Source organism: Plasmodium coatneyi, chromosome 6 (assembly GCF_001680005.1).
Source record: "Plasmodium coatneyi strain Hackeri chromosome 6, complete sequence".
Lineage (NCBI taxonomy): Eukaryota > Apicomplexa > Aconoidasida > Haemosporida > Plasmodiidae > Plasmodium > Plasmodium coatneyi.
Window position 1 is genome coordinate 97 of NC_033561.1, and position 17150 is coordinate 17246.

The 17150-nt window shown below is 38.8% G+C and overlaps 4 protein-coding genes across 4 annotated transcripts; 2 read left to right on the plus strand and 2 right to left on the minus strand.

Annotated features, from left to right (window-relative positions):
• Nucleotides 1-4744: 4744 nt before the first annotated feature.
• PCOAH_00012720 (SICA antigen) lies at nucleotides 4745-5354 on the plus strand (the record flags this gene model as incomplete). Its single annotated transcript, XM_020058081.1, is given in 2 exon segments — nucleotides 4745-5188; nucleotides 5202-5354. The coding sequence occupies 2 exon segments, from the start codon at nucleotides 4745-4747 to the stop codon at nucleotides 5352-5354; spliced, it is 597 nt and encodes a 198-aa protein (XP_019913682.1).
• A 584-nt stretch (nucleotides 5355-5938) lies between these two features.
• On the minus strand, nucleotides 5939-10253 carry PCOAH_00012730 (hypothetical protein; the record flags this gene model as incomplete). The annotated part of the gene is given in 3 exon segments (XM_020058082.1): nucleotides 5939-6043; nucleotides 6056-6182; nucleotides 10249-10253. The coding sequence occupies 3 exon segments, from the start codon at nucleotides 10251-10253 to the stop codon at nucleotides 5939-5941; spliced, it is 237 nt and encodes a 78-aa protein (XP_019913715.1).
• Nucleotide 10254: 1 nt separating this feature from the next.
• Nucleotides 10255-13278, plus strand: PCOAH_00012740 (SICA antigen; the record flags this gene model as incomplete). Its single annotated transcript, XM_020058083.1, has 3 exons — nucleotides 10255-11056; nucleotides 11304-12253; nucleotides 12835-13278. 3 exons carry the CDS (start codon nucleotides 10255-10257, stop codon nucleotides 13276-13278), a joined length of 2196 nt encoding a protein of 731 aa, XP_019913748.1.
• A 1628-nt stretch (nucleotides 13279-14906) lies between these two features.
• PCOAH_00012750 (KIR protein) lies at nucleotides 14907-15949 on the minus strand (the record flags this gene model as incomplete). The annotated part of the gene is made up of 2 exons (XM_020058084.1): nucleotides 14907-15794; nucleotides 15938-15949. The coding sequence occupies 2 exons, from the start codon at nucleotides 15947-15949 to the stop codon at nucleotides 14907-14909; spliced, it is 900 nt and encodes a 299-aa protein (XP_019913781.1).
• Between the last annotated feature and the right edge of the window lie 1201 nt (nucleotides 15950-17150).

Below are 17150 nucleotides of genomic sequence, written 5' to 3' on the forward strand. Positions count from 1 at the left end.
AACCCTAAACCCTAAACCTAAAAAAAAACCCTAAACCTAAAAAAAAAAAAACCCAAAACCAAACTAAAAACCCTGAACCCTAAAACCCTAAACCCTAAACCCTGAACACCCTAAACCCCTAAACCCTACCCCCCCCCCCCCCAACCCCCCTAAACCCTAAACCCTAAACCCTAAACCCTAAACCCTAAAACCCTGAACCCTAAACCCCTAAACCCTGAACCCTAAACCCCTAAACCCTAAACCCCTAAACCCCCTAAACCCCCTAAACCCTAAACCCTGAACCCTAAACCCCTGAACCCTAAACCCCTGAACCCCCTGAACCCTAAACCCTGAAACCCTAAACCCCTGAACCCTAAACCCTAAACCCTGAACCCTCCGAACCCTAAACCCTCGAACCCTAAATCCTTGAACCCTAAATCCTTGAACCCTAAACCCTTGAACCCTAAACCCTTGAACCCTAAACCCTGAACCCTAAACCCTAAACCCTAAACCTAAACCCTAAACCCTGAACCCTGAACCCTGAACCTGAACCCTAAACCCTGAACCCTAAACCTAAACCCTAAACACTGAACGGCATAGTGGAAGAAGGAAAAGGAAGGAATAAAAAGAAGAGAGAAAAAAAAAAAAGAAAGAAAGAAAAAAGGAACGAATATAAGATACAAATAAAAAAAATGAGAAGGAAGGGATGTGTGCAAGAAGGTGCACTTAGAGGTGTTAGGTGGTTGGTGGAAGGGAGGTTGTTAGGGGTGTCAGAGTGATGTCTCAGTGGTGGTAGTTGTAAGGAAGGAAGGTTGTTAGGTGGTAGTTTGGAAGGAAGGAAGAATACTTAGAGGGAAGTGTGCAGATACGTGCACCTTACGGTAGTGTTAGGTTCTTCGAGGGTGGAAGGTTTGTTGTTATGTTTGGAAGGGAGGGGAGTCACTTCCTTTAAGGAGTAACAAGAACAAAATAAAAGAAAAAAAAAAGAAAATTTAAAGGGAGAAAGGTGTGCAGGAAGGTGCACATAGGGCTACTATATGGATGGAAGGAAAGAAAGGAAGGTGGGTTATTAGGACTGAGAGTCGAAGTAAGGTGACTTCCTTTACGGAGGAAAAAAAAAAAAAAAATTTAATGGAAGGAGGAAAGTGTGCAGAGGGGTGCACTTAGAGGAAAGGTGTTGAAGGCAGTATGCAGCAAGGTGTACCTATGGTAGTATGTTGGGGGAAGTATGCATGGTGGAAGAAGGGGTTGTTAGGTGGTAGATGTGCTGAGGGGTGCACCTGTGGGGGGAAGTATAAAGGAAGAAGGAATGATAGTTAAGTAAGGTAGCGGAGTGAAGCTTCAGGGTGTGAGGGATAGGTTTATGGTTGTTATAATAAAAGGGCTAGAGGTGTACTGGTGGAGTGTAGAAGGTGTTGGGAAGGTGTTGGGAAGGTGTTGGGAAGGTGTAAGGGTGTTAGTATAAAAGTGTTAGGGTTGTGAGGGGTAGGATTTAGGGTGTTAGATTGAAGGTTCTGTATCTAAGGGTAGGATGTAGGGGTATTGATATAGATTTAGAGGTGCATGAGTAGGTGCTTTCTTAGGTTAAGGAACAGCAATATGGTCAGGTATTTAATTGTTTAAGGTTTTGTACACCCGAAGGGTGTATGAAAAAATAAAAAAGAAGGAAGGTTATGTAAAAAAAAAAAAAAGAGATTTAACGGAGAAAAAAAGAGAAGATGTAAACAAGGAAAGTTTAAAAAGAAAAAGAAGTCTAAAGAAAAGGTGTAAAGGAGGTAGGTGTAAAGAAGGAGGGTGTAAAAGAGGAAGGTGTAAAGTAGGAAGGTGTAAAGGAAGAAAGTTTAAGGTGTAAAGGAAGAAAGTTTAAGGTGTAAAGAAGTAAGGTCTAAATGTAAAAGCAAGAAAAGGAATGGTGTAAATGAGGACGTTTTAAGGAAAGAAGGAAGAAGTCACCATGGCACTGGAGGAGTTTACAGAGTTCTTAAGGAAATGGATAGAGGGAAGAAACATTTATACGGAGGAGGGTTACGTAATATTTATAGAATTGAATGAACATTTTATGTAAAGAATATATACTGTTTGGCATATATTATAAATAATTAGATTATTGTGTACATAGAGCAGTGCTATTGAGAAATGGGATTCTTACATTTCCTGTTTATAGAAAAAAATATGGGAAGACTTAAAGCAGAAGTGGGAGGAACTATATAAAATTCTGAAAAACGATACCAATGATTATGTAAAGTTACAGTGTACTGAGAAGGGCACGGAGGATGTAGGAATAAAAGATGTGAAGAGACCAGTGTGTAAGGCACTAGTGAAAATATTCTACTGGATGAATGGAATAAATGTGGGAAATGAAAGCTGGGCTGTGTTCAGTAATGCAGGCGACGAGGAAGACGCATTTATGAGGTGTATCGTGGGAGCAGTAAGCATGGTGAATTTATTTGGGGATCACTGTTATTTCCAAGAAATGAGGAAGCAGGCATATGGTGCAGCGGAGGGGTGGGGGGAAGTACTTCGTGCTAAGAACAATATTGATAGGTGTGCATGGTTGGATTTTAATAAATTAAAAGTTGCATCAAAATTTATCGGGGGGGAAATAGCAAAATGGAATGAGGAAGGTAGGAGGGGAATAGCAGACAGTCAGAATATAGAGAACCATAGGTCCTGGTGCAGGAGTATTCCCAAGGGTAAGGTAGCACCCAAAGGGAAAAAGAAGAAGGAGGAGGAAGAACCGGAATGGTTAGATGAAGATAAAGTAAAGGAACTCCAGGAAACGATTAAGGATGGTGAACTCTTAACTAACGATCACCTGAAGGATGTATTGAACAAAGTCCAGGACGGGAAAATAGAGGATGATAAGCAGCTCGAAGAGAAGGTGGATGCCGAAATTAAGAAAAAAAAAGGCACAACAACCATCTACAGCAGGTAAGTAAATCATTAAAAATATTATTTAATACTATTTAAGAAAAAAAAAACAAGAAAGGAAGGAAAATGAAAAAGGAAGACGATGAATGAAGGAAGCAGTGTGGAAGGAAGGAAAGAAAGACGTCTAAGGAGGAGGAAGGAAGGTCTAAGGAGGAAGGAAGGGTCTAAGAAGGAGGAAGGGTCTAAGAAGGAGGAAGGAATGTCTAAGCCGAAGGAAAGAAAGGGGTCTAAGGAGGGAACGGAAGGAAGGTCGAAGGAAGGAAAGGATAAGAAAAGGGTCTAAGGAAGGAAGAAAGGAAAGGAGGATATAAGAGAAGTGGAAGGAAGGCTGTTATGGTTTTTAGAATGCTGGTTTAGGGGTCTTAGAATGAAGTGTTAGGGGTAATAGAATGATGGTGTTAGGCGTGGAAGGATGTTAAGGGCGGAAGTTTGTAAGGTGTGGAAGGTCTAAGGATGGAAGGAAGGTTGTTAGGGGAGATAGGTGGTAGGTGTAAGGAAGGTTGTTAGGCGAAGTTTAGAAGGAAAGAAGGAATAAAAGGAAAGAAGGAATAAACGGAAAGAAGTATAGAAGGAAAGAAGGAATGAAAAGAAAAAAAGAAAGAATGAAAAGAAAAAAAGAAGGAATGAAAAGAATATAAAAAGAAGAAGGAAAGCAGGAAGTAATAGAAAGAAAGAAAAGAAAGAAAACATTACTCTAGAATCATCTATCCTTATTTTTTCTCTGGATTCAGATGAGGACGGGGAAGATGAGGAAGAAGAAGAAGAAGAAAAAGAAAAAGAAGAGGAAGAGGAGGAAAATGATGAAGAGAAGGAAGAAAACAGCGATCCAAGTAAGGGGGAAAAAATTCGAGCATTTCAATAGTTGCTCAACAATTGTACTCCCACCAGGGGTGCATCCCCTCATGTCTACCCCTTGGTGTGAGCACACATCACTTTAGATTCATCATATTTTATTTCCATAATAGGTCCTGAGATCACATTAAAAAAAAAAAAAAAAAATCTTCCCTTCCATACTCCTTGTACTTACTCCTCACAATTGCAGGAAAAGAAGCTGAACCCGAAAAAGAAAAATCAGCTGATGCTGGAGCTGAACTAGGTGCTGGGGGTGCCAGTCATGGCACCCCACCCGCTGCCCGACTTATTCACAAGATTGACCTCCCTACCTCATACCTTCCTTTAATTCCTTCGGTGACTGGTATCCTTGTTATGAGTTATTTACTTTGGAAGGTAACAAAAAAAGAAAAAAAAAAAAGAAAAAACAAAAAAGAACAAAGAAGAAAAATGAAATAAGTATATTTTTTTGAAAAAAAAAATAAGAAAAAAAGAGAAAAAAAAAGAAAAAAAGAGAAAAAAAAGAAAAAAAGAAAAAAAAAAAAAAAAAGGAAAAAAAAAAAAGAAAGAGTGAATAAATGTGTGAATGATTAAGGGGTATAGGATTTCGCATTTTAGGGTGTATGTAGGATTTCATATTTAGGGATGTGTGTAGGATTTCACAATTTAGGGGTGTGTATGTGTAGGATTTTGCATTTTAGGGGTGTGTATGTGTAGGATTAAGCATGTAGTAATTTGGGACTTCACATTTTAGGGGTATTTGTGTAGGATTTCGCATTTTAGGTTGTGTGTATGTAGGATTTCACATTTTAGGTTGTGTTTGTGTAGCATTTTGCATTTAAGGGATGTGCTTATGTAGGATTTCGCATTTAGGGGATGTGTGTGTACAGGATTTCAGACTTGGGTTTGAAGTAGCAGTTATTGTTCTAGGAACAAACATTTCACCCCTCTAAAAAAAAAAATTTCACCGCTTTTTTTTTTTGTTTTATTGTAGTATTTTGCAATGCTTCGTAAAAATAGAAAACGTTACAGAAGAGGAACTCAAATACGTGGTCCAACATTGCAGGATCAGATTGTTGACCATGTAGACGACCAGGCAGATGGCTCACATGAATATACCTTAGTAAGGGAACGCAAATCTCGTTCTACGCCTATAAAAAGGAAGAAAAAACGGGGCGTTGATCGCCGTGTTGGTCGGCGCATGATTATTGATATTCATTTAGAAGTCTTAAACGAATGTCAAAAAGGGGATCTGCATTCGACGAAAGAAGACTTCTTTCAAATTTTGGTTCAAGAATTCATGGGATTAGAATTTATGAAAGAGGAAAATGTTCCTAAGGAAGGCTTTCTTACTCAGGAAAATTTTTTTAAGAAAGAGGTTCCAAGTTCAGATTCCGGGTTTAGGGAGGAAGACTTTGTTCCAAAGGAATGTGTTTCTAAGGAACAGGTTCCAAGTTCAGGGTTCCGGGTTTAGGGAAAAAGAATTTATTTATAAGGGAGGATTCGTTTCTAAGGAATATCTTCCTAAGGAAGAGGTTCCAAGTTCAGATTCCGGGTTTAGGGAAGAAGACTTTGTTCCAGAAGGAAGGTATTTCGAAGGAAGGAGTTGCTAAGGAACAGGTTCCAATGTTCAGATTCCGGGTTTTAGGGTGTAGTATAAATTTTCTTCCTTTTTTATCTTTTCTTTTGTATTGGATTAATGTGTTTGCACGTTCAGGTGTAATTAATATAGAGCGGAAGAAAAAAAATTTTCTTACCCACTTTATTGTAATTTGTTCGGTGAATTTCTTCTTTATTGATGATTTAAAAAATGCCTATTCATTCAGTTATAAAATTTTTTGACTTCATAAATTTTTTTTTTGTTTTTTCAAAATACATGAATATTTCTTTGAAGAGAGGTCAGCACCTTCCTTTTTTTTTTTTTTTTTGTTCTCTTTTCGCTGCATGAGGAGTATTCGTTCCTCATACGATTGCTCATACATACAAATGTGATCGAAGAAAAGAAAATAAAAAAGAATGCAAACGGAAAAAAGAAATATCAACCTGCTTCTTACATTGTATGAATTCTGTGCGCACTTATTTATGTTAGTCCCCTTCCTTCCTCCGAAGGGATGGGGGCAGGAAGGAAACATTGCGCTCTTCCCCTATCTTCCCCTTGTGGGTGTTATATTACAATAGTGTTATACGCGACCGTAACTTATATTGCTCCGGTGACCTGCAGTATTATTTGTCCTTGTTGTTCCTCTGGATTGTCTTGTGTTCGCCATAGAGCGTACTGTAGAACTTTCTCCTGATAAATCACCTATTGTGGAACCTTCTGTCGCTCAATCATATGTTGAACTGTCTTCTGTGAGTTTATCAAAGGTGCTCCGTTCGGTAGACCTTTTTCCTCTTCTTCTTCCATTGGAATTGTTACCAAACCAATGAGACCATGGACTATACTGAAGGGAAGGAAGATTGTTAGATGTTGTTAGCGTGGAAGGTTGTTAGAATGAATTTTCTTAGGTGCTAGGTGGAAGGTGGGTTGTTAGGGGTGGTGGTAGGTGGTGGGTGGAAGTGTGCAGAAGTGTTAGAGGTGAAAAAAAAAAGGTTACTTCCTTTAAGGAGAAAAAAAAAAAAAAAAAATTCAAGGGAGGAAGGTGTGTAGGGGGATACTTTTCTTAGGGGTGGTGAGTGTGTCGAGCGTAGAATGAAGATACTTCCTAAGGGAAGATAGATTGTTAGGGGTAGAAGCAAGGTTGTTAAGGGTGGTAGAATAAAGTTTGTTAGGGGTGGTAGGTGGAAAGAAGGTTGTTAGGGTGGTGGTATGTCGGTTGTTAGGGTGGTGGTACGTCGGTTGTTAGGGTGGTTGGTGGTAGGTGGGTTGTTATGTGGTACGGTGGTAGGTGGAGCAAAAGTTGTTAGGTGGGTGGTAGGGTGTAAGGAAGGTTGTGTTAGGGGTGTTAGAATGGAAGGAAGGTTGTGTTAGGGGTGGTAGGTGGAAGGTTATTAGGGTGCTGGTAGGAACGTTGTTAGGGGTGGTAGAATGGAAGGTTGTTAGCATGGTGGTAGGTGGAAGGATGGTTGGGTTAGGTGTGGTTGGTAGAAGGAAGGTTGTTAGGGGTGGTAGGAGGAAGGAACTGGTGTTAGGTGGTTGGTGGTAGCTGGTTTGTTTGGAGGTTCGGTAGTAGGTGGTTGGTGGTAGCTGGGTTGTTAGGTGGTTCGGTGGTAGGTGGGTGGTGTTACGGGTGGTTGGTGGGTTGATAGGTGGTAGCGTGGTAGGTGGGTTGATAGGTGGTAGCGTGGTAGGTGGGTTGTTAGGTGGATAGTTGGTAGAAGGAAGGTTCTTAGGTTGGTTGTTAGGTGGGTTGTTAGGGTGCTTGGTAGAAGAATGATTGTTAGGGGTGGTGATAGGTGGAACGAAGGTTGTTAGGGGAGGTGGTAGGTGGAACGAAGGTTGTGTTAGGTGTGGTAGAATGATGATGTTAGGGTTTGTAGAATGAAGTTGTTAGGGGTGGTAGGGTGATGTTGTTAGGGGTGGTAGAACGATGTTGTTAGGGGTGGTGGAACGATGTTGTTAGGAGTGCTAGAGTGATGTTGTTAGAGATAGTAGAGTGATGTTGTTAAAGATGGTAGAGTGATGTTGTTAGAGATAGTAGAATGATGTTGTTAGAGATGGTAGAGTGATGTTGTTAGAGATGGTAGAGTGATGTTGTTAGAGATGGTAGAGTGATGTTATTAGGCGTGGTAGGTGGGTCGAAGGTGGAAGGAAAATTGCTTAGACCATTGTGCAGTAGGGTGCATCTTAGGGGATTGTTAGGGTGGAAGAAAGTTCTCTTAGTTTAAAAAGAGAAAAAGAAAAAAATAAAAAGAAGGAAAGAAAGCGGATAAAAAAAGAATAAAAGAACAAAGGAAGGAAGAAAAGTGAGGGTTGAGCGTATTAGATTAATGGTTCATGTTGTGGGAATAGGGTTAAGGGTATGGGAGTAGGGTTCAGGGTGTGGGAAGAAGGTTCTTTTCTAGGTTAAGAAATAACAATATGGCCTGATACTTAGTTTCTTAGGGGGAATATTGTTTTTGTTAAGGAAAAAAAGAAAAAACAAAGAAAAACAAAGAAAAAAAAAGAGAAGAAAAAGAAAAAGAAGGATAAAAAAAGAAAAAGTGAGGGAAGCATGTAAAATTCATAAGGAAGGAGAGAAGGGAAGGTTGTATGCAAGAATTGTTTTTGCTTTAGGTATTTTTTTAGAGAATAAGAGAATCAAATGAAAGAAAAGGAGGAATAATTTTTGAGAAGGAAGAAAGAAAGAAGATAAAAAGAAAAAAGGAAGAAAGAAAAAAAGAAAAAGAAAAAGAAAAGAATGAAAAAAAATGAGAATTCAGTGTATGGGAGTAGGGTTAAGGATATGAGAATAAGGCTCAGGTTGTAGAGGTGGGGTTCAGGGTGTGGGGGTAAGGTTCTTTTCTAGGTTATTTGAACAACAATATGGCCTGCCACTTAGCTCCATAGGGGGGGAAGGTGAAGAAAGATAAGGAAGATACCATGAAAGGAAGGAAGGAGGAAGAAAGGAGGAAGGAAAGAAAGCAAGGTTAGGTAGAGGGAATGGAAGAGAAGTCGTATGGGGTATTAGAGTGAAGGTTCAAGGTATGGAAGTAGGGTTAAGGGTATTAGAGTGTGTGTTCAGGGTGTGATATTAGGGTTCAGGTTTTGAGAGTTGGTTTCCAGGTAATAGAATTAAGGTTCCGGAATTAGAGTAAGGATTCAGGTTATTGAAGTAGGTTTTAGGGTATTAGAATGAAGGGTTCAGGGTGTCAGAGTAGGGTTGAGGGTATTAAAGTGTGTTTTGGGTGTGAAAGTAGGGTACAGGTTGTTAGAGTGAGAGTTCAGGGTGTATAGGTGTAGATTATGGGGTGTGAGAATATAATTCAGGGTATGAGATGAGGACTGAGGTTGTAGGAATAGGTTTCAGGGTATGGAAGTGATGTTTGAGAGTATGAAAGTAGGGTTGAGTGTGTATGAATAAGATTCTTTTCTAGGTTTTGGAGCAATAAAATGATATATTGTTCAAAAGGTTAGGGGTGTATGTGCACTCAGTGCTGTAGCGTGCATACCTATAAAAAAGAAAAGGTAGGAAAAAAAAGGAGAACGAAGAATAAAAATAAGAGAATAAAGGAATGGAAAAGAAAGGAAAAAAATATATACTGGGGAGATGAAGGAAGAAGGGTATCTTATTCTTTACCTTTTCTGTTTTTTAAGAAAACAATGCAGTGTATGTAAGGAAAGGAACTGAGATTGTACGGCATAACTGAAGAACAATGCTCTATGAACATTGGGTCTTCAACCTAATAGTGCTAGTAATATTGGGAGTATTACGAATGTAAGGAGTGGAGGTAACCGATAGGGTCAGCAATCGGGCTTATCAAGAGGGGTCATCCCCCAATCAATATCCAAAAAATAGTGGGGAGACAACATGGTAGGACCAGGGTCACCAGTGGCGAATGCTGCCGCCATACGGAAGCACAAATTTTTCACCACATTATTAACAAAATGGATCATGGAAAAAGGCATAGACAACGAAGTGGACAAATTTGAGGTAAATAAACTCTTTAAATGTGTGAGGGTAGTAGTAGAATAATAATATAGGAAAAAATATATATATAATGGAAGCAAGAGTTTACTATGTGGAGTATCAGGAAGGAATGTGGTAAAAAGGATGGAAGGAAGGAGGATCTAATGAAGGAAGGGTGTCTAAGGAAGGGAAAGAACGGTCTAAAGAAAGAAGAAAGGAAGCGTCTAAGTAGGAGGGAGGAGAAAGGGGGGTCTAAGGAAGGGAATGGTGAAAAGGAAGGAGGATCTAAGGAGTAAGAAGGAAGGGGTCTAAAAAGGAGGAAGCATGTGTCTAAGGGAGGAGGGAAGGGGTCAGAGTAAGGAAGGAGATCTAAATAGGAGGAAGGAAGTAAAGGGAAGGGGTCTGACTAAGGAAGGAGATCTACGTAGGAGGAAGCAAGGAGGGTCTAAGGAGGAGGAAGAAAGGTGGTCTAAGGAAGGAAAGGTATCCTAGGGGTGGTAGGTGGGTTGTTAGGGTGGTAGATGGAAGGAAGGTTTTTAGGTGGTTGGTGGTAGGTTGATAGTTAGGTGGTAGGAAGGTTGTTAGGAGGTGTGTTAGGCGGTGGAAGGAAGGTTGTTAGATATTGGTAGGGTGGAAGGAAGTGTTGTTAGGTGGGTGGTAGGTGGGTTGTTAGGTGGTGGGCTAGTAGGTGGGTGGTAGATGGGTGGTTAGGTGCGTAGGCGGAAGGGAGGGTTGTTAGGGTTGGTGGTAGGGTGGTAGATGTAAAGGAAGGTTGTTAGGATTGTTAGGATTATTAGGTGCGTAGGTGGAAGGGAGGTTGTTTTAGGGGTGGTAGGTGGGAGGAAGGAGGAAATAAGGTGGTTAGGAAAGAAAAAATTTATGGCACACACATATATATATATGTATATGGTAATTAATTTTATAGGGAACTATATGGGAAGACCTGAGGAAAGTGGTCTACGACATGATGAATAATATACAGGACGATGGGAAAAATGATCAAGGACACTGTTCCGAGGTTGGCGATGGCTGGGAAAAGGAGTTATGTAAACTATTAATAAGGATATTTCTTTGGATGGATGGATTAGTGCAAAAACATGAACCCGTATATGAAAGCAACGTAAGGTACACCACTTGGGAAAGAAGAGAGAATGAGCGAACACGAGAAAAGGAGGTTCTGCATTCCTATTATAGATGTCTTATAGGTAAAGTGACTATGGTAAAAATGTTAGGGGATCATTGTGACCTGGAAAAAGTATCAACAACCGTTGCAACTCGTAGGGCATTCATGAGACAAAGTGTGGGAAATACGGGGCTTGGGAATACAATATGTAATAAAGTGGATGTCGGAAGTTTAATAATGGGAAAAACATTAATATGGAAGGAGCTTAAGAAATGGATAGATGTTTATCAACGGCCCGGAGATCCACAGAGAGGATTAAATCAAGTGAAGAAAGAAGAAAGTGCTCTGCACCTAAGAAGGAACAACGGTCAGCGGCCAAGTTGCCCATCAGGGAACAAAAAAGGGCAAATTAACAAAGAAGCACTGAAAAATTTAGGAATAGTAGTAGACCAGGATGGAGAGCTGAAAATATTGGAAGACAATGTAACGTTTGGGAAGAGTGCTCTGGAAGAAGTAGTAAAGAAGGGCCTGGATGCAATGCAAATCGCTAGTGCAGTAGGGAATGACGAACAAAAGGAGCCCCAAGTAGAGAAAACAGTGAGAAAAGCTGTGAGCAAAGCCATTCAGGGAGTTCTATCACCACCAGGTAATAATATATCACACGGTACACCATAACAAACTTCCTACCACTAACCACCCCTAACAAAACTTCCTTCGACCTATCACCACCCCAACAACCTGCCTTCCACCAACCACCACCACTAACAACATCCTTCCACCAACCACCACCACTAACAACATCCTTCCACCAACCACCCACCTAACACTCATTCCTTCCACCCTACCACCTAACAACCTTCCTTCCACTCCCTAACAATGTTCCTTCCTTACAGCCACTATTAAAGAATGGTTCACACATTTTTCTAAGAATGTGTCTCCTGATGATGCTGATGATTGGAAGGAATTCCAGGCCGCAAAGACACTATGCGAGGAAGGTATCAATAAATACGATTATGATGCAAATATGTATAAGGATTTCTGTGAAGTTATGGTTAGGAATATTCTATTAGTAACAAACCCAAAAAATCAATATGAAAAGGAAGAGGGACAAACAACATGTAAAAGAACCGTAAGCAACATCCCTCTGTGCGATTTATTAAAAGCATGGACATATTTTATGCATTTGTTCTGTGCTCCTAAAGAAGTTATAGATTACGCCTTTAACTGGGTGAAACAGGTAAGGGAAGCATTTCGAGTAAGTCAGAACTATGCGGAATGTACTTATAATGGTCCACCTAATATTCCTTACGAAGACGGAAGTGATTTGTCACCTGAAGATCGCAACTTATTGCTCACAAATATGTTGTTTTATAATACAATGAGAGAAGTAACTAGCAAGGAATGGTGTGTCAATAGGGATAAATGGAAACAAAGGAGAGAGGCGCTTGAAACTCAAGCCAGTGCAGGGGCTGGGGAAGGAATGCCTGCTCGAGTGATCTCCACTAATGACGAATCAAATAACGCGCATAAACTTGTTAAGCAAATTAACGAAGCATTAAAAAAGGAACAAGCATTAAAACAGAAGGCAGATGAAGAAGGAGCTGAAGACGACGAAGAAGAGGAGGAAGAAGCGCAAGAGGAAGAGACACAAACGTCAGGAGACGTACAACACAACTTAAGAGAAATCATAGAAGAAGAACCAGCTGCTCCAGCTCCTCCAGAAGAACAAATTCCAGCTGAGGATACAGGAGCAGAGGATGATAATAGCCAGAAGTATAGTCCTGCTGCAACTGTTCCAGTTGCTCCTGCTGAACGAGGTAGTGGTCGGGATGGGTCAATTCCAGTAAGACCTGTTCCTGCCCCAGTTGTTAGCAAGATTGACAACCTTCCTGATCTCCTTACCCCATATGTTCCTACCATTCCTCTATTCATTGTTCTTTCTGCTATAAGTTATCTCGTTTGGAAGGTAAAAGAAAAAAAAAAAAAAGAAAAGAATGAATAATTAGAATAGAAAGAATAAAAAAAAAAAAAAAGAAATATAAAGAAAAAAAAAATAATAAATAAATAATATTAGAAGAAAAGAAGAAGGAAAAAAAAAGAAAAAAAGAAAGAAAAAAATAAATAAAGGTGAATGAATCAATGGGGGGATGTGTAGGATTTCGCATTTTAGGGGTGTGTGTTTGTAGGATTTCGCATTTTACGGTGTGCGCATGTGTATGGGATTTCGCATTTTAGGGATGTGTATGTGTAAGATTTCGCATTTTTGGGTGTGCGTGTGTAGGTTTTCATATTTAGGAGGGGTGGATCTATGATTTCACTTTTTAGGGTGTTTGAAGTAATAATTACTGTTTCGTGTGAACAAACATTTCAACTCCCTATTAGAGAAAGATTTTTTTCTCTTTTTTTTTTTTGTTTTTTGTTCAGTACTTTGGAATGCTTCGTAAAGCAAGAAAACGTTACAGAAGAGCTTATCAAATACATGGACCTCCATCCTTAGAAGAACAAATTATGGACCATGGTATGGACCAATCTGGTCCACATGGATATACTTTAGTAAAGCAGCGAAATCCAAGATCAACACCAAGGGGAAGGAGGAAAAAACGTGCTGTTGGTCGTCGCCGTGCTGGTCGTCGTGGCGTACGTCGCCGCATGATTATTGATATTCATTTAGAAGTCTTAGACGAATGTGACAAAGGGGACCTGCATTCGAAGAAGGAGGAATTTTTTGAAATTCTTGTTCAAGAATTTATGGATCCTAAGTTTATGAAAGAAGAAAATGTCCATAATGAACAAGTTCCTATGGAAGACGCTCCTAAGGAACAGGTTCTATGTTCCGATTCCTCGTTTAGGGTTGATGTTCCTAAGTAACAGGTTCCAAGTTCAGGTTGCGGGTTTAGGGAGGAAGACTTTGTTTCTAAGGAAGATGTTTTTAAGGAACAGGTTCCAAGTTAAGATTCCGGGTTTCAGGGAAGGAAGACTTTATTCCTAAGGAAGGTGTTCCTACGGAACAGGTTCCTTGTTCAGATTCCGGGTTTAGGGGGAAAGACTTTATTCCTAAGGAAGATATTCCTAAGGAAAATGTTCTTAAGGAAGATGTTCCTAGGGAAGGAGTTCTTAAGGAAGATGTTTGTATGGTTGATGTTCCTAAGGAACAAGGTCAATGTTTATATTCCAGGTTTAGGGTGTAGCATAAATATTTTTCTTTTTTTTTTTTTTTGTGTTTTGTGTATTAATTTGTTTACATGTGCATGTGTAATTAATATAGGTGGAGAAAATTTTTTTTTTGCCGTTTACGAATGTGTTGATAAATTTTTTTGTAGAAGATTAAATATGTTAAATTTTTTTTTGTTACAAAAGTTTTTATCTTTGTAATTTTTTTAATCTTAATAATTTTTTTGAGAAGCGTAGGCACCTTTTTTTTGTTCCGCTCCTCCTTTGGGAATACCTTCCCTTCATGCAGAGTTATTCATACACACACAAATGTAGGAAGGAAAAAAATGGTATATGAAGAAAAGAAGGAAAAAAGGAAGGAAAGAAGGAAGGAGGAAAAAAAGAGGGAAGGAGGAAAAAAGAAGGAAGGAATATCTAAGGAAGGAAGAAAGAAAGAGAAAAAAAAGAAAAAGAAATGGAGGAAAGAAGAATTGTCATTTTGCTTCTTTCCTTACACTGTATATATAAACTGTGTGCGTTAATTTATGCTTCCTCCAGAGGAGTGGGGTAGGGATATTACATTCAATTTCAGATATTACATTACACACGATGTGTTACATCATATACGATATGATGTTACATGTTCTGATAACCTACCATCCGGCGACCTCCCCCTGTATTATTATTTCTTCTTTCCCCTTCTTTGGTAGACGGTCTTGTGTATGTGGAAGCAGAGGAACGTACTGTGGAATGTTCCGTTGGACCTATCGTTGAGCTGTCGTCCGTTAAACCGTATGTTGAGCTGTTTTCTGTGAGTGTATCAAAGGTGCTCCGCTTGGTAGATATTTTTCCTCTTCTTCTTCCATTCGAATTGTTACCGAACAAGGAAGACCATGGAGTATACTGATGGAAGAGTGGAAGGGATGTATAGGGGTGGAAGGAAGGTTGTTAGGGTGCTGATAGGTGCAAGGAAGGTTGTTATGGTGGTAGCTGGAAGATTGTTAGGGGTTGAAGGAAGGTTATTAGAGTGGAAAGAGGGAAGTTTGTTAGGGGTGGAAGGAAGGAGGGTCTAAGGAGAATGAAGGGATCTAAGGAGGAGGAGGAAGCAAGGGGTCTAAGGAAGGAGGTCCGAGGATTGAAGGGAAGAAGGGGTTGAAGGAAGGAAGGTTGTTAGCTGGTTGGTGGAATGAAAGGAGGGTGTAAGGAGGAGGAAAGAAGGGAAGGGGAATGAATGAAGTGGTGTGGAAGGAGGGGGTCTAAGGAGGATGAAGGAAAGGAAGGAGGGAAAAGAGACCTAAGGAGGGAAGTTTATATATTAATAGTATTGTTAAAATTTTCAATTTTAGCTATAATTTTACCTTGTATAAAAAGAATAAGGCTGCGGGTAATTCTATTACTGCTAAAGTACCAAAAGCAGAAGAAAGAGATGTAGCAGCACTCGCTTTACTTTCAGCTTCTTTTAATTGGAAGAGTGTTGTTTGTTTTTCTTGTTGTGCTGCCTGTTTTGCCAGTTCTATTTTTTGTTGTACGATCTCCCGTTCGGCCTCTAATTTCTGCTTTACGGAGGTATGTTGCGAACTTTCCCCTAGGGTAGCTGCTTCTGTACAATACAATTTTAATGCTTCCGCTACATTACAATGTACCTTATACTTGGTATTAAAGTCGTTACAATAGGAATCACTTATGTGTTCCTTACCTTTGCAATCTTCTCTTAAGGTAATACATGCGGAGGAAATTTTGTTCACGTAAGGGGACAACTGGTCTTTACAGTTTAGCCCATTCTGTAGTAACTGCTTGTTTATTTTCTCATGCTCGTAGAAATAATCGAATATTGTTTTCATTTGGGGGAGAAGCTTTTTATTAACATCGCTGTATTGAATTCTACATTCCTCATCATGATTACCTCCCATCAGCGTAGTGTGAATTTCCCTCAAGAGGTCTGAAAATTTATGATTCTTTAAGTCGTTCCAGTATTTATCTCCTAACCAATAATAGAAGAACCAGCAAGGTGTATTATCATTGGACTGTTCTCGTTTTTTCTTGCATGCGGAGCAATAAGCTCCCATGATCTTTTTCTCCTGACCACGGAGTCCAGGGTACCCATTCAGTTTTCCCCTTAATGTTTCCCCTAACTGTTCAGAGGTGGTACCTTTGCTACTACAGTTGTCTATATTAACATTATCAAAGGTCTCATAGAATTGACTATATGAAGTTAGACTCCTTAAAAATTGATCCTGTACGTACGGAATTGAGCAGAAGAAAGTGGAATATATATATATATATGTGTGTATATATGTGTATGTGCACACATATTCAAATGACTCCCCTTCCCACTTCCTTCTTCCTTCTTTGCAAGGAAGAAAGTAATCTTTATTACCTCATCTGCCATTTTATCTATGTATGCACGTTCTTCTTTGGTATATATATTCTAGTTTTTAAAAAAAGAAGGTGTGTTGTTGCACATATTTTTTACTTGTATATATGTGTATGTATAATATATAAACTTCTTCTCTTTTAAGGAGGCTGTTCACGCATTCAGAGAATAGAAGTATAAAGATTATACTTGTTTGTTCGTTATGATGATGATTGGATTGTAAGTGTGGGGGTGAATGTGGAATTTTTACTTCTTTTTTTTTTAATAATAATAATATATATTCTTTAATTCCTTGAACAATAGTAATATACCACATACACACATGTGTACATCAAAATCATTACATATGTACATTACACATGTACATTGGAGCCATTACATATGTACATATATATATTAAGGTAAAAAAACATATAAAATATTAAGCCCCAAAAAAAAAAGTACTCCTAATTTTTTTAATGCATATATATATATTGTATACAGTTGACATATGAATGTGTATATGTGCAGTTCGTATATATATGTATAAGGAGTTACGCTGCATCCCTCCTTTCTCTTCCCCTTTCCTGGATGAGCATATTCATAAATGTACTGTGAAGAGGGTAAATTTATATGAAATGAAAATAAAAGAAGCGTACGTAATATACATAGAATTTTCATTAATTATGCATACAAGGGAGAAATGTATGCATCCTTATAGTATATGCTTTACAGTACATTTTCCCCTCTTCCCTTCTGTTTATGTGATTGTTCAGTAATAATAAATTGTTTTTTTCTCTCTTTTTCTTTTTTTTTTTATTTAATTTTATCTCCTCCCCAAAAAAAAAATAAGAAAAAACGGGTAGAATTTTTTAGTGTATACATGTATAAAAATTCCACTGTTAAAAATGTGCATAATAATTTGCTATTCCGCCTTTCATTACACTGTTAGGAAAGAAGTGTGGAATACTATGGAGAGTGGGGGGGAGTGGGTGTAACATTCCCTTTTTTTTTTTCTCATAAAAGGGAATATGATTATTAAGGATGTTATCATCATAAATTGTATAGTATATAACTAAATACCACGTTGCTTTTATTTCAAATTACAACATAACTTTTGCATTAATTAGTATTGTGTACATTTTAATTACTTCCTTCATTTTAAAAATATATATTTCTACACACACACTCAAAAAAGAAGCAAACAAAAAAAAAAAACATCGCCACTTTTAAACCT